The sequence below is a fragment of the Tinamus guttatus genome, unplaced genomic scaffold, assembly GCF_059628265.1.
Source record: "Tinamus guttatus ecotype Peru unplaced genomic scaffold, ASM5962826v1 Tinamus_guttatus_pri_ptg000850l, whole genome shotgun sequence".
NCBI lineage: Eukaryota > Metazoa > Chordata > Aves > Tinamiformes > Tinamidae > Tinamus > Tinamus guttatus.
Window position 1 is genome coordinate 54,278 of NW_028289384.1, and position 27,200 is coordinate 81,477.

Sequence of the window (27,200 nt, forward strand, 5' to 3'; positions counted from 1 at the left end):
GCAGGTTGTGGAGGAGCCGACGAGGAGAGGTGGGCTACTGGACCTCGTGCTATCAAATAGGGAGGGCCTAGTAGGAGATGTTAAGGTGGGGGGTAGCCTCGGCTGCAGTGACCATGAGTTGGTGGAGTTCAGGATTCAACGAGGAGGAGGAAGGGCTGTAAGTAGCCTTGCGACGATGGACTTCAGGAGGGCCAACTTTAGCCTCTTCAGAGACCTCCTCGGTAGAATCCCATGGGCTAGAGCTCTAGAAGGCAGGGGGGCCCAAGAGAGCTGGTTAGTTTTCAAGCGGCACTTCCTCCACGCCCAGCAGCAGTGCATCCCTGTGTGTAGGAAGGGAGGCAGAGGGGGCAGGCGACCTGCGTGGATGAGCCGGGAGCTTGTGGCAATGCTCAAGCAGAAGGCAGCGGTATACAGAATGTGGAAAAAAGGACAGGCCCCCTGGGAGAAATACAGGAACGTAGTCAGGGAGTGCAGAGATGCGACAAGGATAGCTAAGGCACGTCTGGAAGGCAAGCTGGCAAGGGACGTTAAAAATAACAAAAAAAAATTCTTCAAATACATTAACAGCAAAAGGAAGGTCAGGGAGAACGTGGGTCCGCTGGAGGACGGGATGGGCACCTTGGTTACAAATAACACAGAAAAAGCAGAGTTGCTCAATGCCTTCTTTGCTTCGGTGTTTACCAAGGGCAGCCCTTTAGAGCCCCAGGCCCTAGAGGCAAGAGAAGAAGCGGGTGGAGAGGAAGACTTGCCCTGGGTAGAGGAAGATTGGGTCAGAGAGCACCTAAGGAACCTCGATACCCACAAATCCATGGGCCCTGATGGGATGCACCCCAGAGTGCTGCGGGAGCTGGCAGATGCCATAGCTAAGCCGCTCTCCATCATCTTTGAAAGATCCTGGAGAACGGGGGAGGTGCCGGAAGACTGGAAGAAGGCCAATGTCACGCCAGTCTTCAAAAAAGGCAAGAAGGAGGACCCAGGCAACTACAGGCCAGTCAGCCTCACCTCCGTCCCCGGAAAAGTGATGGAACAGCTCATACTGGCTGTTGTCTCCAGGCACATGGAGGACAAGAAGGTGCTCAAGAGTAGTCAGCATGGATTCACCAAGGGAAAATCTTGCCTGACTAACCTGATAGCCTTCTATGATGAAATGACCGGCTGGATAGACGAGGGGAGAGCGGTGGATGTCGTCTATCTCGACTTCACCAAGGCTTTTGACACCGTCCCTCACAACATCCTCCTGGGCAAGCTCCGGAAGTGTGGGATAGATGAGTGGACAGTGAGATGGATTAGGAACTGGCTGGATGGCAGGGCCCAGAGAGTGGTGATCAGCGGTGCAGAGTCTAGTTGGAGGCCTGTGGCTAGTGGGGTCCCCCAGGGGTCAGTCCTTGGTCCAGTCCTGTTCAATTTATTCATCAATGACCTGGATGAAGGCACAGAGTGCTCCCTCAGCAAGTTTGCTGATGATACCAAACTGGGAGGAGTAGCCGATACCCCAGAGGGCTGTGCTGCCATCCAGAGGGACCTGGACAGACTGGACAACTGGGCGGTGAAAAACCTCATGCAGTTCAACAAGGCCAAGTGCAAGGTCCTGCACCTGGGGAGGAATAACCCCAGACACCAGTACAGGCTGGGGACCGAGCTTGTGGAGAGCAGCTCTGCGGAGAAAGACCTGGGTGTCATGGTGGACGACAAGTTGACCATGAGGCAGCAGTGTGCCCTCGTGGCCAAGAAGGCCAATGGGATCCTGGGCTGCATTAAGAAGAGCGTCTCCAGCAGGTCGAGGGAGGTGATCCTGCCCCTCTACTCAGCCCTGGTGAGGCCGCATCTGGAGTACTGTGTCCAGTTCTGGGCTCCACAGTACAAGAGGGATGTGGAGCTGCTGGAGAGAGTCCAGCGCAGGGCTACAAGGATGATCAGGGGCCTGGAACATCTGCCCTATGAGGAGAGGCTGAGGGAGCTGGGCCTGTTCAGCCTGGAGAAGAGAAGGCTGAGAGGGGATCTAATCAGTGTATATAAATACCTCAAGGGAGGGAGTGCAGAGGACGGTCATGGTATCTTTTCAGTGGTGGCCACTGATAGGACTAGAGGAAATGGCCGGAAACTGAAACATCAAAAATTCCATAGGAACTTAAGGAAAAATTTCTTAACAGTGAGGGTGACAGAGCACTGGAACAGGCTGCCCAGAGAGGTTGTGGAGTCTCCTTCTCTGGAGATCTTCAAAACCCGCTTGGATGCAGTCCTGTGCCACGTGCTTTAGGTGTCCCTGCGTATGCAGGGGGGTTGGACTAGATGATCTCTAGAGGTCCCTTCCAACCCTAAGCATTCTATGATTCTATGATTCTATGATTGTTAGCAGTAAAGACTACCCAGGGACTGATTAGAACAGAAAATTGTCATCACTGATAACAGGTAGGCAGAGAATCGTGCAGATGGCTCTGATGCCACATTAACCCTTGGTGTGTTTTATCAGTCAAAATGTCCAAGCTCAGCCCCTGCGCTTCTGGGAAGGGAGATCCTTTCACCCACATGTTTTCCAAGTCCTCCTGAGGACAGTGTGTGGGTGGGGGTGTGCAGTGCTCAGTGCCGGACAATGATACGACACCTTTCAAGGTGTCAGCAAGAGGGACACTGAGGCCCAGTGTCTCCTGACAGGCCTTGGTGGCAGAGACAACAGCCATAGCCAAGAGGATGAAGACCTCCTCTGGTGTCTGTGAGCCCAGAGCCTTTGTCCGTCTCTACCTGTGCCTGACCCATGCTGGTTCATACCTGCAGCTGTGTCCATGCATCCTGCAGACACCCAGCCTGCTTCCCCAGTCGCAGCCCTGAAGCCCCAGAAATGTCCGAAGGCTGCAGAGGACACAGAAATCATTCTGTCTTAAGCTTGGTCTTAGCTTCCGTCTAAGCTCCTGAGCTGAGCCTGGCTCCTGGGACAGCGGGATCCCATGGCAACTTGGCTGCAGAGAGACAGCTCTGCCCAGGAGCAGAGCTCTTAAAGGAGCATCAAGACTCGGGGCACTGCCCGCAGGCACCAGGCTGGGATGAGTCACTCATAGGTGAGGGACAGGTGAGAGGCAGTTGGGAATGGGAGGGCAACTGAGAACTCACTCCAGGGAGAAATCTGACCAGCCCGAGATACAGAAAGTGTCTGTCTGCAGGACAACAATGCTGCGGTTACTGGAAGGATCTTTTGAATGTAACACCTTACCCAGCTGGGTTGGCTCTCCCAGCTTCTCCTGCTTGGAGCTGGTGCTGCTTTGGAGCAGGGATTCCCAGCCAGACCATCAAAGGGACCGGGCATCACGTCTGCCTTCTCCCTGGGATAGTGCAGGGGTGTGAAGCCAATGAGTGCACCCAGGTCTGCATGGGCTGCCATTCAGAGCAGTGTCCGTGTGCCGCATGGTGCTGTGTCCCCAGGGCAGTGACTGCCACCTGTGAGGGTCAGCACTCACCCTGCCTGGGATATCCCTATGGTGCTGCATGGAGAAGCTCTGAGTGTGAGGAGAGACTCCCACAAGGAGAGGTTCATTTCTGAAAGAGCCTTTTCAAGAGGACAGTGAAGGCAGTGTTAATGTCTAAGATCAGGAGATATCTTGTGTCCTCTTTGCGAAGAGCTGGGGGTATATGGAAAGGAAATGCCAGGTTAGAGCAGGAACCTGACGCTCTAGTCCTTTAAATGGAGAGATCTGTGAGGAACCTCAGAAAACACCTGCCCCCCTCCCCTGACTGCAGACAGCACCAGCATCACCTTCTCTGGCCTCACCAGGGTTTGTCTGACCTTCTCCTTACTACCTGCAGAGAGATGTCCCTGGACAGCGCCCTGCTGCTGAGATACTGCTGTAGGGCAGAGTGAGTGTCCAGGGGGTGGGATGGGTTGTGCGGCACTGACAGGGAGAAGACATGGGCAAGAGGAACTGCTGCCATCAGGAAAAGCTCCAGCAGTGGAGATAAAATCAGCAAATGGGAGGGAACTAGAAACATAATCACTATGGGAGGGGGGATTTGGATCACTCCCCCCCAGTCAGTCCCTGCAATGCGGACGTCTTCCTCTAAGCAAAGCCCCGTGTCTCCTCTCCCACCCCTCAAGGCCATGGGGTCCCAGCCGTGGGTCCCCTCCTTGATAGAAGAGGGGCTGTGTCTCTATTGCAGCCTGGTCCTTTCCCACTGCAGGAGCAGGGGACCGAGAGGGACTGTCTGGAGATGTTGCTGTCTGGGAGGTGGCGTGCACAGCTTGGTGAGGGGAAGACTTTCCCCAGTGCTCCTCTGTCCGTTACTCCTTCCTGTCCCTTGGCATAAGGTTCATAGTGTTGCTCTACATTTCTTCACCTCTCGTTCTGGTCTGGTTCTTGCTCCCTTGAGCTAAGGACAGGGAGTCAGCTGCAGTTAAGGCAGAAACTTCCCTCTCCCACTGCATTGTGCCAAGCAAGAGTGAAGATACTAAGATGCTCGGAGGACAGGGTCCATTTCAGGCACTTCTGTTCAAAAGGGTAAGCTGGAGATGAATCCTTCCCAACAATTTTTTCTTTTAGAAAGAGCTGTCATGAGTGATGCCATTGCGCAAGAGTAATTAGAGAATATTACTACTGAGTCACTGGATCAAATCCCCTTTGCTCAGTTCGTGGTGCCCATCCCCTGGTCTCCACACTGAATACATGAGGCAGTTGGACACCTCCATTTACACCACCACGCACAAGAGCAGGACTGACTGACACAAGCACAGATGAAGAGCACACTCAGCCAGCACAAACCAGAGGTCAGACAAGGGAGCTGAGCAAGGTGAAGGAGAGAGGCAATGTGGGATTACTAAGAGGAGTAGAAGGAGTTTTGCTCGGAGAAGGACTTTTGCCCAGAGAAGCCTATTCTAACGTGTTGATGCTTTTTCCTCATTGGACAGTGCTCCGAAACAATAGCAGCTCCTTCAACGAGTTCCTCCTCCTGCCATTCGCGGGCACGCGGGAGCTGCAGCTCTTGCACTTCTCGCTCTTCCTGGCCATCTACCTGGCTGCCCTTGTGGGTAACGGCCTCATCATCACAGCCGTAGCCTGCGACCACCATCTCCACACCCCCATGTACTTCTTCCTCCTCAGCCTCTCCCTCCTCGACCTTGGCTGCATCTCTGCCACTGTCCCCAAATCCATGGCCAATTCTCTGTGGGACACCAGGGCCATTTCCTACTTAGGATGTGCTGCACAGATGTTTATGTTTGCCTTTTTCATGTCAGCAGAGTATTCTCTCCTCACAGTCATGGCCTATGACCGCTACGTTGCCATCTGCAGACCCTTGCACTATGGCATACTCATGGACAACAGAGCTTGTGTCAAAATGGCCGCAGCTGCCTGGGCATCTAATTCTCTCTATGCTCTCCTGCACACTGGGAACACATTTTCCATACCACTGTGCCAAGGCAATGTGGTGGAGCAGTTCTTCTGTGATATCCCCCAGATCGTCAAGCTCTCCTGCTCACAATCCCACCTCAGGGAAGCTGGGCTTCTTGTGGTTAGTGTTTCTTTAGGCTTTGGGTGTTTCACTTTCATTATGGTGTCCTACGTGCAGATCTTCAGAGCTGTGCTGAGGATCCCCTCAGAGCAGGGCCGGCACAAAGCCTTTTCCATGTGCCTCCCACACCTGACTGTGGTCTGTATGGTTGTCAGCACAGCAATGTTTGCCTACCTGAAGCCCCCCTCCATTTCCACCCCAGCTCTGGATCTGGTTGTAGCTGTTCTGTACGCGGTTCTACCTCCAGCACTGAACCCTCTCATCTACAGCATGAGGAACAAGGAACTCAGGGATGCGCTGAAAAAAATGATTCAATTGGTAATATTTCAGCAGCAATAAGCTGAAATCCCATCCTTCTACTCAAGTGATATCTAATTTCTCTCAGACAACTCCTGTGATTTCGGCATTCTTGCTTTAATAATGAGGTTTGTGCACAAGTTTCTGAATTCATCCCACTTCTCCAGAGGTGGTAACCATGTCTTTCTGACCCAGAGGTCTTCTTTAAATGTGTCTATCATTGTGTCAGAGCTGTCATTCCCGTAATTAAAGGGGGGAATTAAAGGGTATGTTTCCAGTGCATCTTTTGGATTGGTCTCTTCTTCCAAAGCTGGTGCCACAAATTTGCTCCAAGACTTTCAACCTGAAAGATGCTTGTTGCTTTTCTGGGGCTTTTCATGGGCCCAAGGCAATGAGCTCCTGGGGGGATATGTTAGGGAATAAGGACTGGATTGAGTTCTCACTTGTGAGTGCTCAGTGCTCCTGATAGTGTTGAATGGCCAAGTAGTATCTGCCTGGGACTGTCCCCCGTATGGTGGCCTATGAGCGCACTGGGGACCTTGCAGGTACAGGGAAAGGAGCTTCAAGAGCCGCCCATGATAGCTTATACCTGAAGTCATGGTCTGGATCTAGGGACACATGAACACAACCTGAGCCATTTTATATGGCCTGTGGTTGCTCAGAGCATCATTCACAGATAGAAGCCCCTTGACATGGTGTTCTCAGGTACAATGATGCCTGTCCAGCTGGGTCTGTGTCCAACCATGACCACAACAACTGCAGAGTCACCCTGTGACCCCAGAGCACCACAGCCCACTCACTCTGCAGAGCAGCACCAGCATCTTGGGGTCCTGCAGGGAGCACCGGGGAGGCTCCAGGACCTTCCAGGCATACCATAACTAAGAAATTAACCTGGGGAAGGGTTTTCCAGGGAGCAGGGATATCCCTGGGGAAGGGGAAAAGGAGCAATTGTGCTCTTAGAAGGAGGAATAAATGGGTAAAAGAAATATGTTTCTGTGCATGTCGGCTAGGGGCTGGCTGCTGTGTCCCTGGCAGCAGGAGGTGCCAGCAGAGCCCCAGGGCAGGGAGCCTTGTGCTGTGCTGGAGAGAGGGGCTGGCATGGGGGCTGCAGGCAGCCGGGGGTGGGGAAGCTCTGGGATACAGGAACAAGAGGCACAGAGTGTCCCTGTCCTCTGTGTCCGTATGCCACTGGGGCCAGTTCCAGCTTGGAGCCTGATGGGGCACCTGACACACACGGCCCTGTCCCCTGGAGCTGTTGTGCCCACAGTGGGGCTGGGGCTGTGGGGTGAGTGCCCTGCGGGGGGCACTGCTGTGGGGCCACCCCCAGCCTGGTCTGCTCTGCTGGGTGGGCTGGGAGAGGGCAGGGCAGGCGGGGAGAGCTGGAGAGGGTCTGGGCTGGGCTGGAGAGGGTCCGGAGAGGAAAAGGACGTTTGCTGAGCTGGGTGTCCTTGGTTGCATGGACTGACCATGAAGGGGCCACGGGGCCTTTGTCACAGACTGGTCTCTCCTTTGGCCATTCCCAGCACTAGTCCAACATCGGACATTTGCAGGATTCAGCAGGGGCAGGTTGCTGGGGGTGGCTGCCCAAGCAGGAGGGCTGTGGTGGGCTGAGACACCAAGGGTTGTTGCTGGGTCCATACTGGGAAGATCTTTCCCCATCCTGGAGCGCACCCTGCCCCATGCAGTGCCTGCACATCAGGACCGTGGGACACTTGTGGTTCCTTCAGGATCTGAGGCTGCCCTCTTGGCCTGTCTCCCGAAGCAAGAGCCATGCAGAGATGCGGCAGACGTAGGGCCTCTTCTTTGGGGGAAGCTGAAGAGAGGGCTAAAGCAGCGAAGCAGAACTGGGGCGAGCGTGTGCGTGAGGGCTGGTCCCTGCAGGTGGTCATTGGCCGCAATGAGCCAGGCTGTTGGGCGCACTCAGCTGCTCCCCGTGTGCCGCGTGACTCCCTCTGGGCCGGGCAGTGCTGCCTTCCAGCTCATCTTCCAACAACCTCCTTGCCTAATTCCTTGCTTGTCCAGCTTTGCCAGATACCATCCACTCATTGCCAACTCCGTAAGGGAGCAAGAAATCCCACAGCCTGCCACTGGAATGAATACACATTGCTGGAAAAGAACCATTGTCGCTTTGTAGACCTGGCCTTGGAGGCTCCCTTCCTTTCCAGAGAGCAATGCCTGCTCTCCTGAGGATGAGCTTGTCCTCTCCTGGCACTGCTGGAGTGCAGGCATTTAGAAGGGGAGCACCTGAGTGTGGAGCAGAGCTGTGGTCCCTGCTGCCTGTGGGAATGCTCTTTGGCTCTGTGATGTCCTACCTGCTTTTTCTCTGCCACAGTTTTCTCCCACAGATGCAGTTTGAACGAAATAAATGAAAAATAAAGAGGGGAAAACAAGGTATGAGAATAAATAAAAGGAAAAGGAAAGGAAAAGAAAGGAAAAAGGAAAAAAAAATTAAAAAAACAGTGACAGGAAAAGGAATAAAAGAAAAGGAAAATAAGATAAAAAGAAGGCAAAAGGAGAAGAGAAACAAAGAGATTAAAAAAGAAACAGAAACACACAGGAAAAGAAAAGGAAAAAGAAAAAGAATTAGAAAAAGTAAGCGAAGAAGAGGGAGAAGAAAAAGACCAAAAAGGAATAAAAATGGCGAAGAGGAAAAAAAGAGAAAAAGAAGAAAAAAGAAAAAGAACAGGAAAAAGCAAAAAGATAGGAAAGGGATTGTACCATTCCCAGGGCCGCGTGTGAAGGGAAGTCCTAGAGGGAAAATTTGCTGGCCCTCCCTTGCCCCTAGGGGCTGGAATCTTAGGGCTACACACACACATCTGCAATGGGGATGATTTTTGTGCTTGAGCTCTTTGGAAACATGACATAAAACTTAAGCAATGATACAGGAATATATATTTAAACAATAACAATAACAATATAATAAACACTAACAACAACAACAATAAAAACAATATCAATAACACTAACAACAATAATATCAACAATATCAACAATAACAAATATTACTATAAAAGTCTCCAAAGAAAAATCCACATAAGAAGTCAGTGCTGCCCTCCCTGGGCCCAGCGCTTCCCGGCAGCAGCCAGAGTGAAGGGGAGCTTGTCCTGCAAGGGAAAAGGAGGCATCAGCAGGGCCGAGGAGCGGCTCGGGGGCTCCCGTGGAGCAGAGGCTCTTTGGCGGCTGCACGGGCTCTTTGGCAGCAGCGCTGCCGTCATTGGTGCCCTGGCAGAGGCTTGGCGTGGCCAGCGCAGCCCAGAGGCCGGCAGAGGGGCTGAGGCAGCAGGTGCCCAGGCCTTGGGCGCTCCTGCGCCCTGTGCAGCTCTGCCCCGGCGCCGCGGCCCGCCAGAGCGCCCGCACACCTGGGCCAGGCTCCCGCGCGGCTGCTCCCCAAAGGCAGCGCGGAGCAGCGCCAAGGGGCCGGGCACAGCCCCAGCTCTGCCCGTGCAGCCGGCAGCAGGGGCCATACCTGGGGGCTGCAGCCGGAGCTCTCCCACTCCATGGGCTCCTCCTGGCTGCAGCCGACCAGGCCACTGCTCCCCATCATCTGGAAGAGAGCAAGAGACCTTGGTGGGGACAGTGCGTGGGGAGGAGGAAGGATAAGGGAATCCTCTGGCTGCAAGGGCTGTACCTGGCTGCTGCCAGAACTGAGCCACTCCATTGGCTCTGGCTGGTCCCCTGCAGAGCTCCCATTTGTGCATGGAGCCTGCAAGAGAGCAAGAGGCGCTTGCAGGGCAGGTCCCAGAGATGGTGGTCTCTGGTCCAAGGACCTCTCTTCCTGATTTGGGAAACAGGAAAGTGGGAAGGGGCCAGGCCCAGCCCCAGCTCTCATCATGCTGCCAGAAGCAGAGGCAATACCTGGATGCCGCAGCTGGAGCTCTCCCACTCCATAGGCTCTTCCGCGCAACTGCAGCTGCCCAGACCTTGGGTTCCCAGAGTCTGGAAGAGAGCAGGAGAGCTTGTGGGGTCGGTCATGGTGTCAGCGCTGGCTCTGTGCACGGGGCCTCGTGTCCCCTGTGTGCGCAGGGCAGGCGGTGCATAGAGCCAGGGCGCCAGACTCAGGCAGCAGCCCCCGAGGCCTTGGCCGCTCCTGGCCCTGGCGCAGCATTTCCCCAGCACCCAGGCCTGCCAGAGCTCCCTGCCACCTCTCACAGAGCCAAGCGCCAGCCGTCCCCATGTAGCCTCTGCCTGCGTGCACAGTACCTGCACCGAACTCTCCCAATCCATGGCTTCGACTTCACCTTTTTCCATTTTTTTCACTCTCCTGTGTCTGCAACGGAATGGAATTGTTTACATTTGCAGCCATGAGTGCCAAGTGTCGCGCGGTGGCTTTGGGGCCTCCCCTGGGAGGCATCGCGCAGGCTGCCCTGGAGCCCCGCAGCTCCCCTGCATCTTGTGGGCACCACGGGTGGCCCCTGGTGCTGCGCGGCCCTGCTGCTCACCTGGCCTTGCTGCTGCGTGGCCAGCACTGGGGCCACTGTGAGGCGCAGCCCTGGGAAGCATCCGTGTTCCCGTGGCGATAACTGCCCCTCTGGGATGTTCCACTGCTCCGTGGGGGGAGGAGGGCAGCGGCAGGGGCCAGGGGGGTCGCCGTGAGGAAGGGTCTGTGTGTGCTGGACTCCCCCTGGCACTGCTGAGCCTGGCGGCAGAGAGCAGTGCATGGCCTTGGGCTTGCTGGGTGCCAAGGAGGGCTCCTCACGCAGCCCCATGGCGCTGCTGGCGGCTGCCTGCCCAGAGGCCGGGCTCCCCTTGGGGCTCTGCTTCCAACCCTGCAAGCAGCCTTGAATGGCTGGATCTTTCTTCCCTGCTCCCCTCCTGCCCTTACAGCCCGATAGACTCAAGAAAGTTTTGTCTTCCATAATTGATACGTGTTCCTTGATAGCGCAATGAGCGCAAAGGGCAGTTGCGCCCTGGGGCCAGGTGTGCATGTCCTCAGCAGAGCCCTTGTGAGTTGGTGGTGGCCTGGGACCTCTTTTTGCAGCTTCATCCACTTTCTGATTTCCTCTGGTTACATTGCTCCTTTTCTTCTAAATGGCCACAAGTGCATGTATTACCCCAAAGGTATATTTCAAGTCACATAGATATTGGCCCACTTTCTGCATGAAAGCAAGCAAATCAGCTTTCTGAGGTGACGTATTTACAGTTCATGGTCCTTGGTTCTTTGTTCTTTGTTCACAACATGGAGCTTTTTGTAGATTTTACATTCATTTTGGTGCATTTGCGCCCTGTTGTGGGCCTTCCCCATTCAAAAGCGAGCAGCTTATGACTTTGTTCTTCCCATAGGATACAAAAGAAAGTGTCTTTTAAATCCAAAAGTGTAAGAGAGAGGCTTAACACAATTTTGATTTTAAGAGTATACAGCTTAGGTACAACGAGATATATGACAAACACTCTTTGAATGATAGCACTTAGATCTCATCCTCTGATCGCCTTGCCTTTAATTCCACTCTTCCTGGTGAAATACCACTGGCCACAGGCCTGCAACTAGATTCAGCACCATTGATAACAACTCTTGAAGCTTGGCCATCCAGCTAGTTCTTGATCCACATGCTCTGCACTTAACTACACCAAACTGCCTGAGCTTCCCAGCATCCCTAGAAGGATGTTACAGGAGATGATGGGAACGAGAAGCTTGTTTCATGGGCCAGCTTTTACAAACAAGTATTCCTGGCTGTTTTTAAGAATTTCAGTTCATCACTGCAGTCAATAGCAGCTTCTCCAGCACTGGGAAAGTCACCTTCTCTGTATATCCTTGACTGTGCCTAAGGCAAAACGAGGAAGCAGGCAAGACTCTTCCTCTCCACGGCTAAGCATGATTCCAGGCAGCTCGTCTCTCCTGCACCTCCAAACACCGCTTTCCAGAGAGGGGCCGAGTGGAGACCCACATGTGTAAAGCTGCTGACGGACAAGCCAGAGCAAGGCGGGTGCTGAGTGAGGGCAGTGCCTGATCAGAGAATAAACATGTTGCTCACAAGGCCCCTTGCACCCATGTCACGAGGCAGAGGAGCCGCAGCTTCTCTGCAAGCAGCCTGCGTGGGGCAAGGGCTTCCCAGCACCTTTCCTGCCGCCGTGGGCACTGCGCACGCCTGGGCTCTGCAGGCGTCATGCGCGCAGGCAAGGGGGCTCCCAGCACTGGCCCTCACAGCCACGGGGCTGAGCTCGCTGCCCAGCCCTCTGCTCGCGCCTCCCTGCAGGGAACACTGCTCTGCTTCACACTTCCCCTCCAGCATTCCCAGGGCAGCAGACAAATGCCTGCCGACAATTCCCCGTGCCACCAGCCCTCGGCTTTCATGTCCTACCCTGAAAGTCGGGAATTCTTTCCCTTAGCAAGTGAGCATTGTAGCCCAGTGCTGGGCAGAGCTGCAGCAGCTGCAGGTCCCTGCTGCTGCTGAGGGCACATTTGTGCCTGCTCTGCCCTCTGCAGCCCCAGGAAGCCGTGGCAGGGGCAGCAGTGCAGGAGCCGCACCAAGGCTGCTCTCAGCCACAGCACATGGCGCCTGCAAGGTGCGCGGCAGGACAAGAGAAGGAGCCCAGCAGCACCAGGGGCTCCCAGGCCACCACCAACTCACAAGGGCTCTGCTGAGGACACGCACACCTGGCCCCAGGGCACAACCGCCCTTCCCGCTCATTGCACTAGCAAGGAACACGTCTCCACCATGGAAAACAGAACTTCCTCCAGTCCACTGGGCTGTATGGGCAAGACTGGAGCAGGGAAGAAAGATCAAGGTGTTCAAGGCTGCTTGCAGGGGTGGAAGCAGAGCCCCAAGTGCAGCCCAGCCTCTGGGCAGGCAGCCGCCAGCAGTGCCATGGGGCTGCGTGAGGAGCCCTCCTTGGCACCCAGCAAGCCCAAGGCCACTCACTGCTCTCTGCAGCCAGGCTCAGCAGTGCCAGGGGGAGTCCAGCACACGCAGACCCTTCCTCACGGTGGCCCCCCCTGGCCCCTGCCGCTGCCCTCCTCCCCCCACGGAGCAGTGGAACATCCCAGAGGGGCAGTTATCCCCACGGGAACACGGATGCTTCCCCGGGCTGCGCCTCACAGTGGCCCCAGTGCTGGCCACGCAGCAGCAAGGCCAGGTGAGCAGCAGGGCCGCGCAGCACCAGGGGCCACCCGTGGTGCCCATGAGATGCAGGGGAGCTGCGGGGCTGCAGGGCAGCCTGCGCGATGCCTCCCAGGGGAGGCCCCAAAGCCACCGCGCGACACTTGGTGCTCATGGCTGCAAATGTAAACAATTCCATTCCGTTGCAGACTCAGGACATTGAAAAAAATGAATAAATGTGAAGTCGAAGAAATGGAATGGGAGAGCTCAGTGCAGGTACTGTGCGTGCAGGCAGAGGCTACATGGGGACGGCTGGCGTTTGGCTCTGCGAGAGCAGCCGCAGGGCTGGTGGCAGAGGTGCCAGGGAGCTCTGGCAGGCCTGGGTGCTGGGGCAGAGCTGCGCCAGGGCCAGGAGCGGCCAAGGCCTCGGGGGCTGCTGCCTGAGCCTGGCGCCCTGGCTCTGTGCACTGCCTGCCCCGCGCACGCAGGGGACACGAGGCCCCAGGCACAGAGCCAGCGCTGCCACCATGACCGTCCCCTCAAGCTCTCCTGCTGTTTTCCAGACTCCTGGCACCTGGAGCCTGGATGGCTGCAGCGTCGAGGAGCCCATGGAATGGGAGAGTTGGACCTGCAGCATCCAGGTAGTGCCCCTGCTCCATGGGGAGACCTGGGGCAGGTCCTTGCCCGTTCCTGTTTTCCTGCTTCCTGCTGCAGGAAGAGGGACCCTGGGGCCAGCCTTACCTTGCTCTGGCACCTGTCCTGGAAACACTTCCTTCTCTCTCGCAGGCTCTGCACACAGATCAGGGCCCTGCATTGAATGATCCGGAGCCCATGGAGTGGCTCAGTTCTGGCAGCAGCCAGGTACAGCATCCACAGCCACTGGATGCGCTTGTGCTTCCTCCTCTCCACGCAGTGCCCCTACCAAAGTCTCCTGTTCTCTTCCAGGCTGGGGACACCAATGGCCTGGTTGGCTGCAGCCAGGAGGAGCCCATGGAGTGGGAGAGGTCCGGCTGCAGCCCCCAGGTATGGTCCCTGCTGCCGGCTGCACGGGCAGAGCTGGGGCTGTGCCCGGCCCCTTGGCGCTGCTCCGCGCTGCCTTTGGGGAGCAGCCGCGCGGGAGCCTGGCCCAGGTGTGCGGGCGCTCTGGCGGGCCGCGGCGCCGGGGCAGAGCTGCACAGGGCGCAGGAGCGCCCAAGGCCTGGGCACCTGCTGCCTCAGCCCCTCTGCCGGCCTCTGGGCTGCGCTGGCCACGCCAAGCCTCTGCCAGGGCACCAATGACGGCAGCGCTGCTGCCAAAGAGCCCGCGCAGCCGCCAAAGAGCCTCTGCTCCACGGGAGCCCCCGAGCCGCTCCTCGGCCCTGCTCACGCCTCCTTTTCCCTTGCAGGCCAAGCTCCCCTTCACTCTGGCTGCTGCCAGGATGTGCTGGGCATGAGGACTCGGGTCATAACATCTTATTTGGATTTTTCTTTGGAGACTTTTATAGTAATATTTCTTATTGTTGATATTGTTGTTAGTGTTATTGATATTGTTTTTATTCTTGTTGTTAGTGTTTATTATAATGTTTTTTGATATTGTTTAAATATATATTCCTGTATCATTGTTTAAGTTTTGTGTCGTGTTTCCATGCGAGGTCAAGCACAGAAATCATCCCCATTGCAGAGGTGTGTGTGTAGCCCTAAGATTCCAGCCCCTAGGGGCAAGGGAGGGTGTTGCAGATAGGGTCTGGCAGCCGGAAGATATCGCGCTGTACGGAAAGATAGGGCCCGAGCGGCCTGGGGGTGGTCGCCGTGCCGTTCCTGAACCAGGTCGTCACGCCGCTTGAACGGCAACAAGTGGTGCCAAAACCCGGGAATCATCGCCTGGACAGGTGAACGGCGGCCGGAGCGGCTGGACCAGCCCGGTGGGGAGGACGCTCCCGGACGAACAAGGAGGATGGAAGCCCTTGTGAAGGTCGTATCGCAATTACATAAATATTGGGGGATTGATTGTAAGCCAAAAGATTTTACTCTCGTTATTGCGAGGCTTTTAAAAATTAAGGTTATAGACCAGCCGGTGGATATTCTGAAGTCCCTGAAGTGTGTCCCTGACGTGTGGGACAAATGTACTAAGGCGTTAGCCGAGTAGATGATGTCTTCGGGTTGTGGGAAAAACCCTAAGGGTTGGGGAAAAGCTGTACAAGCCCTGCAGAAAGCTATAAAAGAGCAGGAGACCTGGGTAGCGGTAAGGGACTGTTTGTTGGCCACCCAGAAAATGGGAGTTGGGGCAACCGCACAGACTTTGCACCCCCCAGATGATGGTGATTCTGCTGACCCTAAAGATCTGCAAGAGAGCGACACATCCCCTCCATCCCCGAACCCCGTCCCGCTTACAGAGGAGCAGAAACAGCCGAAATCTGTTTGGAGCGAGCTAGCCGAGGAAGCTAGGAACATTGAAAAGAAGTCAGAGCTTGGGGACGTCTGGGCCAGGCCACCACCCTATGTCCCTCAAAATGGCACCGAGCCGCAAGGGGAAGGGCCGGGCGAGGGTGCCCCCGGCGCGAGTGAGGGGCCGAGAACCAATGGGGGTGACCGGACAGGGGAGGGAGGCCCGAGTGAGGGGCCGAGAACCAATGGGGGTGACCGGACAGGGGAGGGAGGCCCGAGTGAGGGGCCGAGAACCAATGGGGGTGATCGGACAGGTGAGGGAGGCCCGAGCGAGGGGCCGAGAACCAATGGGGGTGACCGGACAGGTGAGGGAGGCCCGAGCGAGGGGCCGAGAACCAATGGGGGTGACCGGACAGGTGAGGGAGGCCCGAGCGAGGGGCCGAGAACCAATGGGGGTGACCGGACAGGTGAGGGAGGCCCGAGCGAGGCGCTGAGGACCGATCAGAGCGGCCATTTCACAAAAGGCGCCTCCGCGGGTGGAAGGCGGGGCGAGCCAAGAGGGGGGGAACAGCCCGCCCGGAACGGAAGTAGGCGGGACGGAAGTAGGCGGAGCCGGAGCCCAACGAAAAGGTACCGGAGCCCGGAAGTGACCAGTCAGTCGAGTTCCGGTTCCGGATCAGACACTAGTCAGGACGAGTGGCTCACAACTGATTCAAACTTAAAGAAGGAGAAAAAGAAGGTAAACATCCGAATTAAAGAAAAACCGGCCGGGGCAGACATGATTAAACATGTTGCAAAGGAAGAGCATCTGACCCCAATTCAGGTGGCTGTTACCTTCAAAATAAAACTAATGAAAATTGTGAGTTTCTGTTCACAGGACCGGATCATCGGACACCCCTGTAACCCGTACGCCCCGGTGACAAGAGTCCCGCCCGAGCCCGTGAGTTCCACGCTGACCGAATCCAGAAAACAACAAAACAGCCTCCGCAAGAGGGGGCCGCGATGCCTTTGCGTTATCTTAATTTTGCAGCTTGTCACTATAGGACAGGTAGAGTCACACCAGCCCTTTAAATGGGTACTTGAACAGATCGAACAATCTCGAGCAATTAGTACAAAAATAACTACAGGGTCACCAATTTTCAGTGCCATGCCTTGCCAACCAGCACCCATTGAACCCTGTTCCAAACGCAGCTGGTACGAAAACTTGTTCACCGGTTCGCTGTGGTTAACCACCCTAATATCCACCTTGATAGGGCCGATCACAATGATCATGATGACGCTAATCTTTGGACCCTGTATATTGAATAAGCTCATGCCGTTTGTCAAGAGTCGGCTAGAGAAGGTTAACATCATGTTAGTGGAACGCCGACAACGGCTTTAAGAATGTATCCACTCAGTATTATCCCCAAGTTATCCCAAGATACACCCTATTTCTATACCTCGGTATTACCTGTCATCCCCTACCTTCTACACTTTGTGCCTTATGTTAAGTTTATGATATATAATTTTAAGATTGTTATAAGCTATAAGAATAGAGTAATATAACAATAAGAGTAAGTAATAAGGATAAGGTAATAATGACAATAAGTAAGAGTAAGATAATAATAAGAATAAGTGATCACAATAAGATAATAATAAGATAGTAATAAGAATAAGATAATAATGAGAATAAGTAAGGAAAAAGGAAAAGGAAAGGAAACTTAAGGAAAAATTTCTTAACAGTGAGGGTGACAGAGCACTGGAACAGGCTGCCCAGAGAGGTTGTAGAGTCTCCTTCTCTGGAGATCTTCAAAACCCATTTGGACACAGTCCTGTGCCACGTGCTCTAGGTGTCCCTGCGTATGCAGGGGGGTTGGACTAGATGATCTCTAGAGGTCCCTTCCAACCCTAAGCATTCTATGATTCTATGATTCTAAGTAATTAGAAGAAGATAAGAATAAGTAAGAATAAGATAATCATATTTTAGCTAGTTTTGTTATGCATAGGGAGGGGGGAAATGTTGCAGATAGTTAGGGTCTGGCGGCCGGAAGATATCGCGCTGTACAGAAAGGTAGGGCCCCTAATAGCCAGTAGTGTTAGTTTATGATGTAAGCAGACGGATGTGACGTTGTAAACCTTATCTATATAACACCTTGTTACCCATCAATAAACGCCATTTGCCGTCCACCACATTGGTGTCAGTGAGCTGATGGCCCGAGCGGCCTGGGGGTGGTCGCCGTGCCGTTCCTGAACCAGGTCGCCGCGCCGCTTGAACGGCAACAGCAGATTCAGGACCATCATAGGGCAGATCCCTTTTTATTATGGAAATGTTATTCTGGAATCCAGCTGTGGCTTATGGGAGCCCAAGGACTGGTCCTGCCTGTTCTTCCAGGGTACGAGGCAAAACAAGCCTCTCTCTACCAGGTTATGAGAGTTCCTGGGCCATATCTGCAGAATAAAGCATGGAAGGACAGCACGGAAATGAGGAGGCCAACTCTAAATAGAGAAAGTCCTGCTGCCCTCCTGGAATGTGTCTTCAGGAAAGATGAACTGCCATGGGAAGGCTGCCTCTAGACTTTCCTTCAATTCACTCATGTTTAGTTTTGTGTGTTGGAGCTTTGCATGGAACCATGGAAACCTGTGGTGACACTTGTTTGCCATTTCTGTCATATTAGAGAGATTTGAGATCACACTCTAACCATAGGCACGAGAGCTGAGATCTCCTAAACAACACTGGACCCCTGGTCTCACCCCACCTGCTCTTGTCCCGCCGTGACTCTGTATCCCAGAGGTCCCTTGGTGTCAGTGCTGGAAAAGACGCTGCAGAGGGAAACTCTCCTCCCTGCACCGGGCACATCCAAGGGAGCTCAAAGAAGCGGCTCAGAGAACCCCCCTCTCTGCTAGTGAAGGGGGAAGCCTGGCTTCCTGCTTTATCATGGTCTATGTTTAAGTGCTAAATGAGAGATTCCTGTGCAGACATGACAAAAACTAGGTATCCTTATTTTATTATTTATTATTTTAAGATGAATGTAAAAGAGAGAATTAAAAAAGGAAATGGATAAAATACGGCCTTGATGCCAGATATCCTGGTGAGTGAATGGAACAGTTGTTACCACTGACCTTGTACCCACTGGATGAGTTTCCTCAGTGCCTCCTTGAGCTCCTTGTTCCTCATGCTGTAGATGAGGGGGTTCAGGGCTGGAGGCACCACAGAGTACAGAATGGACACAACCATATCTAGAAGCGGGGAGGAGATGGAGGGAGGCTTCAGGTAGGCAAACAATGCAGTAATGACAAACAAGGAGACCACGGCCAGGTGTGGGAGGCACATGGAAAAGGCTTTGTGCTGGCCCTGCTCAGAGGGGATCCTCAGCACAGCTCTGAAGATCCACACGTAGGACACCACAATGAAAATGAAACATCCAAAGAATAAACAAATACTAAACACAAGAAGCCCAACTTCTCTGAGGTAGGAGTGTGAGCAGGAGAGCTTGAGGATCTGGGGGATCTCACAGAAGAACTGCTCCACCACATTGCCTTGGCAGAGCGGAATGGAAAATGTGTTCCCAGTGTGCATGAGAGCATGGAGAAAACCACTGACCCAGGCAGCTGCAGCCATTCTGACACAGGCTCTGCTGTCCATGATGGTCCCATAGTGCAAGGGTTTGGAAATGGCAACGTAGCGGTCATAGGCCATGACAGTGAGGAGATAATACTCTGCTGAGATAAAGAAGACAAAGAAAAATATCTGGGTAGCACAACCCAAGTAGGAAATGTCCCTGCTGTCCCAGAGGGAATTGGCCATGGATTTGGGGATGGTGATAGAAATGGATCCAAGGTCGAGGAGGGAGAGGTTGAGGAGGAAGAAGTACATGGGGGTGTGGAGGCGGTGGTCGCAGGCTACGGCTGTGATGATGAGGCCGTTGGCCAGGAGGGCAGCCAGGTAGATGGCCAGGAAGAGCAAGAAGTGCAAGAGCTGCAGCTCCCGCGTGTCTGAGAATGGCAGGAGTAGGAACTCGTTGAGGGAGCTGCTGTTGGACATCTGTTTTATTGGGCTCAGGAAAACTGTAGGCAAGAAAAGGCAATAATAGCTTAGAAGAATTTTCTCTGAAATAACTTTCCATTTTTCATAGAAATGCTTCTCGACCCCATCCCAGCTCTCAGTAATTCCTTCTTCTCCCTATCACCTTCAGTCAGCTCCTCAGTCTCTGCTCCACCTGAGTGTTCTGGGAGGAGCCGGAGCCTGAGTTACTCTACACCAATGTGTATAAAGGACTGGTTCTTGATATCTCTCCTTTTTGGAGTTTATGTCACAGGACATCCACCTTTAATATAAAGGGTCGTTTCATATTCCCACACACACTTCCAAGGTGTTCAGGATGCAGCAGGGGGTTTTAGCATTTTGTTTAAGAATTACTTATTTTAGAGCTTTTTACATTCTGTCACCATATCTCATCAGGTTCTTTGCATTTCTTTATTGGCATGCAAATAAAGACAGATGTCTCTATTTCTGAAAATGTGAACATTAAGCAGACTGGAGAGGGAAATGGGCTCTCTGCTGCTTAGGGAACAGTGTGGAGTGCTGTTGAGTCCATCTGCCTTGTTCCTGAACACAACCCTGGACTCTGTTGAGATCATAGAAGGCTGGTTTCAAAGCAGTCATTTAACTCTGCTCTCCCTCTAAGCTCAAGGTGGATATGTGATGGAGAGAACAGGACACTGCTACTGACATGGCAAAGACTCTGTGCACTGAATCCTGCCCTGGAGGGCAGCTCACAACCCCAGCAGGACAACAGAGACAGTCTCGTGTCCTGACAGTCACAGGGTCTCCTAAAGGGAGAGTCAACCCCTTTGCAGCCCCTCCAGTGACGCTGCCCAGCACCCTGGGCACATTGCCCCTCTTCAGACAATTCCATGGCAGGACCTCAGGGTGAGTATCTGAATTTGTAGCTGAAGCCCCAGCTCACTGCCAGGACAAGAGCAGAAAGGAGAGGCAGGGAAACGAGGAGAAACACTGTGACTGCTGCCAAGGGAGGACACAGAGACAGAGCAGCACCATCCCCAGGTTGCACCTCCCAGACAGTGTGGAATTCCAGGGCAGTGGTTCTCAGACCCTGTGCCTTGCAATGGGACATGGGTACATCGCAGGAGAGAGGCAGCTCTGCTGTTCTGGAAATCTGACTGCAGAGGAGGTCAGAAATGCCCTGGAGCCCTTCCCCTTGAGAGCAGAGTGAGACTAAGCACAACGAGAATGAGGAGAACTGCAAAGGGGATATTGCTGCTGCCCACAGGTGAAAAGGCAGTTGGAGGAATATTCTGGGGTCCTCGCAGACCTATTGATCCCTCAGAGCAGCACTGCACAACTCTCCTTCAAGCATCTAAACCTAAAATGCCCCATTCATTTGCTGCCTTGTCAAAGATACAAAACAAAATCCTACCCTCTGGATATTGCCTTCCCTTTCATAGAAGCTTCCCAAGAGCGTCCTCTTGAAAAGCCCCTTCCAGATATGTGGTGTGGGTGAGGCTGAGCTGTGAGCAGCCCTGACCCCACACAGCAGCCTCTCAGCAGGAGAATGAACCTGCCCAGGGGGGATCTCTCCTCCCACCCAGAGCTTCTCCCTGCAGCGCCGTGGGAGGCTGAGTGCTGATCCTCACAGAATCACTGCCCTGGGCACACAGCACCCTGGGGCGCATGGACACTGCTCTGAAGAACAGTGCTCTGAAGAACCTGTGTGCCCACATTGCCTTCACTGTCCTGCACCAGCTCCAGAAGAATCAGCCATGATGCCCTGACCTTGTGATGCTGGAACAGGGAATTTCTGTTCTGAAGCATCTCCTCGTATGCAACGTAGAAACAGGGAGAACAATCCTCAAAAAAAAAAAAAAAAAAAAAAAAAAGTCATCAGCTGGAGGGATGCTGCAGACCCCTCCAGAAACCTCAGCAGCATTACCCTGCAGCCGGCGACTTACCGTGTCACAGATTGCTCCCACCATGAGCTCTCCTCTGTCCTCCCACTCCACACTGCCTTTCACCTCTCTGTCCTCTCTCCTCTCCTGTCCACAGCAGCAGGCAGTGCCCGCAGCCCTGCTGCTCTTGGCACAGGAGCTGCTCCTGCACTCGGCTGTCTCTGGGCAGTGCTGACAGGTTGCCACGAGCTGCGGCCCAGCTCAATTCAGGAATTACTCTGTCCCTTGGGATTCCTCCCTTTGGGATATGTTCCATCACGTAGAGTAACCTGTTTTCCTTCTCTAAAGAGTACAGGGATACAGATTCCAATGTTGCAATTTATTTCATCAGATAATGATTATCTACCAAAGTTAGAAATGTCCCATGGGAAGTCCTGATTCACATCTCTTAACTAAGCAGGACACCCAGACAAGGATAAGAAGGGAGCTTGTTGATACATAGTGCATATATGACTCAGATGACTTATTCAGATGGCTTATTGAGGCTCCACACGTCTGTTCAGAAGCGCCAGGTTTGGAGAAGGATTCAGCTAACTCACAAACTCCACAAATACATGGCAGGTGGGATTCCCCCTTACCAGGCTAAGCATGCACATGGTCTACTTGCAAGCTCCTGGCCTAAAGGTCCTAATGGAATTACTGGAGATAGAGCTTCAGTGGGAGTCCAGGTCAGGAATTTCCTTGGTCATCTCTAATGACCCTGGATGCCTTCTATCCTACTAGAGCAGCACTCACAATAAAGCTGAGGGACAGGCAGATCCCTACAGTTCAAAAAGCTGATCTATTCCAGTGGAGACCATTTATAGAATCACAGAATGGTTGAGGTTGGAAGGAGCTTTGCAGATGATCTAGTTCAAACCCCTTGATAAAGCAGTTTCACCTACAGCACGATGTTCAGGATCCTGTCTAGGGAGGTCTGTAATATCTGCAGAGAAGGTGACTCCACAACCTTTCCTGGCAATCCATGCCAGTGCTCTGTCACCTTCACAGTCAAGATGCTTTTCCTCAAATTCAGGCAGAACGTCCTGTGCTTCAATTTGTGTCTGTTGCCTCTTGTGCCATCACTAGTCACCACTGAAAAGAGTCTGGGCCATCCTCTTCTGCTCTTGGCATCCTCCCTTCAAGTATTTGCACACCCTGATAAGATCCCCTCTCAGCCTTCTCTTCTCCAGGCTAAAACAGGCTCAGTTCTCTCACCTTCTTGTTCCAGGAGAGATGTTCCAGCTCCCTGATCAACTTTGTAGAACTGTGCTGGGCCCTCTTCAGTAGCTCCTTGTTCCTCCTGGACTGGGGAGCCCAGCACTGGACACAGGACTCAAGGGAGGAAGTAATAGAGAGGCAGGATCGCCTCCCTTTACCTCCTGGCAACAGTCTTCCTATTGCACCCCAAGAGACCATTGGCTTTCTTGGTGGCAAGGGCTCATTGCTGTCTCATAGCCAGGCTGTAGTCCAACTGGACCCCCAGGTCTTGCTCTACAGAACTGCTTTGCACCCTTGTGATCTTCAGGGCATGTTCTGCCTAGCAGCAAACTTTGGCCTCAGGGGGTGCTCTGCCAGCAGTCTGCAGGTGGGTAGGAAGGCTTCAAGGGCGCTTGAGTGAGAGAAGGCACCTTTCTCTGGTTGCAAGGGACGTTTGGAGATCATCTAGTCAGATGATGGTCAAGTCAATGTTTGCAAGCACCTGGGAGGCCAGCAGCAGGCACAGGGCACTGCTCCTGCTTGGCAGGGGGGTCACATTGTCTGTGCTCCTGACTGGACAGCACCAGGCACTAGCAGGTCCATACATGTCTGTGAGGGTGACCGTGAGCTCTGCTCTTTGCTGAGTCCCGGGCAGGCCAGCAAGAGGCACCTGGCTGGGCAGTTCCTTGGGAGGTCCCTGCTGGCAGAGCAGCTGCGAGGCCAGCGCTGGCCCATGGCTGGGGACGGGCTCTGAGGCCGCTCCTGTCCCAGCAGCAGCGCGGCCGGCAGCGGGGTCTGGTGCAGACACGCGGGGAGGTCCCTTGTGTGCGCGGAGCTGCCGGGGCAGCAGCAGGCGCTGCCTGTGAGGCCAGGGGTGTCTCAGCAGCGGGCAGGGACACGGAGGCCATTGCGGGGACGCTGCCGGGAGGCCCCTGCTCTCTGCAGGGCTGGCTCTGTGCTGACGCGTGGGCGTCGGCTGGTGACGTCACTGCTGCCGCAGCCCCTGATAGGCCAGGCCGCGCAGCTGGTTGCGACGTCAGCAGCCCCTTCCTGGCCGGGGCGGCTCTGCCGAGGAACCTGGTGTCCCTGCAGCCCGCGGCGGCAGCAGCCCACGCTGGGCTGTGCGCGAGCGAGGTCCCCCTGCCCGAGGAGCTGCTGGGCCAGCAGGAGGCTCACGGCGGGTGCTGGCGCTGAGGTCGCTGCTGCCAGAGCAGTGAGGGGCCAGCAGCAGCGGCGGGGACAAGAGGGTTTGCTGAGGGTGCCCCGTGGAGGGGCTGACACCTGCGGAGCTCTGCAGCCCTGGAGAAAGGCAGCTCCTTAATCAAGAGGAGGGAGATGGAGCACTTAGCACCAGGAATTTGTGCTGCTGTGAGCATGATCTTCTCTGGCGAGCATGGACAAGGAGCAGAGACTTGCAGCGAGCTACCAGTAGACCAGGGAGTCCAGCAAGATCTTTTAGGCTGCTAAATGAATCCACTGTCTAAGTGAGCATGGTATAATGAGAGCAGTGGCATTAGTAATTGATGTTTGCCAAGCTGTTTGTACTGCAGTAATTCTCCTCCCTGTCTGATGGGTGAATGAAGAGTTAATGTATACTCGGCTGCACTCTGAAGATATGGTAAGGGAAATGATGGGCACTGTCTCCAGCAGCAAGTTCATAGAATCACAGAGTGGTTAACATTGGAAGGGACCTCTAGAGATAATCTAGTCCAACTCCCCTGCTCAAGCAGGGACACCTAGATCATGTGACACAGGGTGGCACCCAGGTGAGTTTTGAAGATCTCCAGAGAAGGAGACTCCACAACCTCTCTGGGCAGCCTGTTCCTGGGCTCTGGCACCCTCACAGTGAAGTTCTTCCTCACATGGAGATGGAACTTCCTGTGTTTCAACTTGTACCCATTACCCCTTGTCCTATCACTGGCCACCACAAAGAAGAGTTTGGCCCCCATCCTCCCTATAGTCACCCCTAAGGTACTTACTTCTATGTGTTGATCAGATCTCTCAGTCTTCTCCACACTAAACAGGCCCAGCTTGCTTAGTCTTTCCTCATAGGATAGATGCCAGTATCCCATTAGCCTTCTTGGCCACGAGGGCACATTGCTGACTCATGGTTAGCTACTTGTCAACCAGGATTCCCAAATCCCTCTCTGCGGAGCTGCTTTCCAGCAGGTCAACCTCTAATCTATACTGGTGCCTGGGGTTATTCCTCCCCAGGTGCAGGACCCTGCACTTGTCCGTGTAATGTGATGCTGGGCAATATTTCTAAATGCCTCTGCCTTTGCCTCTGCCTTTTTTCTCCTCTACATTGCCCTAGTAGCGTGGAACTAAGTAATGAGATCCCAGTCTACCCAAGAGGTATGTGCTGGTTTGAGTGCCCTGAGGTATCTGATAGTTTTAGTGAGTATCGGAATGGCCCATCCTTATGCTTGGCAGGTCTGTCCTTAAAGACCTGCTGGCTTTCCTGAGCTCTGATGTCCTTGAGAGCTGCCTCCCCTGGAATCCCCCGCCAGTCCCCTGAACAGGCCAGGAAATCGGCTCTTCTGAAGCCCAGTCTCCATTCTGCTGCTGTCCTTCTGCACTCCCCTCAGCATTAGGCACTCCAGATTCTCATGGTCACAGTAGGCAAGGCAGACACTGACTATCCCATCCCTGATCAGTTTGTCCCTGTTTGAAATGTCCAGATACCAGAAAGCATTGTCCTCCTCAGCCCATCTGGCAGCTGTGCAAAAAAGTTCTCCTTGATGCCCTCCAGAAGCCTCCCAGACTGCTTGCACCCTGCAGTTTGCCTTTCCAGGTCGTGATAGAGGGATTAAAGTCTGCTCAACAAGAACCAGGGCCAGTGATCCACAGATTTTTTTTATACTGCTGAGAAATAGGAGAGCTCCCTCCTGAGATGCTCACCCACAAGCTCTCACTTCAAAACTTGCCTCTTCCAAGGAAGAGCTCCACACATCCAATCTGCTCCTTCACACAAAAGGCATCCTCCCTCCTCTTCCATTGATCACCATTCCAATGATATTTCAGGCCTGTGACAGCTTGCACATCTTCACGTGCTCCTGCCTCTACTTCAGGCTGCCTACACTTCCATATATTTGGGCTATAGAGCTTCAGCTGTGGCACAGAGAACAGAATGGTCACAGAGAAACCTGTTACCACGAGGCAAAGACACTGGGTGTGCAATGGCCCAGTTCAGAGCAGAGCCATGCCATCATATATAGCAGGAACAATGCAATGGTGGAGGCAGCTTCCTACTAAGAAAGTGAATCCAGCAGTGTCCGAGGCCAGGAGGACACAGAGCTGGGCCACTGAGAAACAGCAGGAAAGGGGGTTCTGCCTGAGGTGACTCTGTGGCTATACTGGACCTATGACAGATTTCTTGCACAAATCTCCAGGAAGGACAAGGTGCCTCTGAAGATGTCCATGGACCTTGACAGCCTGTGATCCAGACACGCTGAGGTCCTCATTAGCCCAATCCCTGTTCATATAATATGATGGAATGAGCAGATGTTGAGAGGAGGAGAGCAAGAAGGGGTTGAAAGTGCAAAGAATCTCCAGATACCTTGGTGTGATGTGCCTCTCATTTATGCAGCACACATGGATGTAGACGGGATGGACTTTCCCTACAGACAGTGCTGGATTTCATTTGTTTGGGTTCAGGATGGAACCCTAGGATTCCCTGGAGTACTTGCCCAGCAAGTGCTCCAAAAGGAATAGTTTCCCTGTAGGTCCAATCTGCTAGAGACATATGGTTGAGCTGGACAACCCAGGCATCTGACAAGGCTCTTCCAGCACTTTTCAACGCCATCAAATCAAGTGTCTGCACTGAATTACAAGAGCTGCTGGTTAATACTGGAATCTTCCTATGCCTCAGCTGGAGTGAGTGGGGATCTAGTTGTGTTTGGCACTAGGAGGTCATTTCAGATAGCCAAGACAATTCCCCACCTGATCCTCACCTCATCCTCTAGGATGATGCAAGTCCCCCAATTCCTGCATCAGAGCAAGCAGACACTGACACCACATCTGTGTGTGGCACATCTGCTTTGGACCACATCTGTCTCTTCAGCTGTCACCAGATATCTGTGTGTAAGAGACTGACTCTTCCATCTCCAATGATTAGAGTGAGATCTTAGACAGAGCACACACAAACACCTCTGTGTTGTGCTCATTTTGTTTTTGGCAAGGGGAATCCCACCAATGGCGTCTGTGGAGTTTACAGGAATAATCTGAATATCACTTCAGACCCAGGCCTCGGGGTCTGAATTCTGTAATGCCCAAGTTGATTAATCCTAATCAAAACCTGAACTATGTCTAAGTGATTGGCTTTTGTCCCATCTAGATGTCCCTGTCTGGTTGAGAGATGAAAATCATTCTTCCAGAGTGGGACATTCACAACTTTCATAGCTCCTCATTCTCTAATGAAATAAATTGCAATGTTGGAACCTCTCTCCACTCACGAGAAAAGGAAAACAGATGATTATTTTAGTTTGCTTGAGGGAACAGTCCCCAGGAGGAGGGAGCACAAGGGACAGAGAAATTGGTGAGTTCAGCTGGGCCTCTGCTCCTGAGTGGGGCCAGGCTCCTGGGACGGAGGCAGCTCGTGGCAGCCTGTCAGCACTGCCCAGAGACAGCCGAGTGCAGGAGCAGCTCCTGTGCCAAGAGCAGCAGGGCTGCGGGCACTGCCTGCTGCTGCGGACAGCAGAGGAGAGAAGGCAGTGAGAGGGGAACGGCAGTGTGGAGCGGGAGCAGAGCTCATTGTGGGGGAATCTTCACAGCCCTTGAAACAGTGAGTCTCTGTCTGCAGGGCAATGCTGCTGAGGTTCCTGGAGGGGGTGTCTGCATTCCAGCCAAACCATGGCTCATAGGATTTCTAATAGTCTCTCTCCTGGA

At 53.7% G+C, this 27,200-nt stretch overlaps 1 protein-coding gene across 1 annotated transcript; it reads right to left on the minus strand.

The window, feature by feature from the left end:
* Positions 1-18,276: 18,276 nt before the first annotated feature.
* LOC148591366 (olfactory receptor 14A16-like) lies at positions 18,277-19,209 on the minus strand. Its single transcript, XM_088537702.1, has one exon. It carries the CDS (start codon positions 19,207-19,209, stop codon positions 18,277-18,279), a length of 933 nt encoding a protein of 310 aa, XP_088393828.1.
* Positions 19,210-27,200: the final 7,991 nt, after the last annotated feature.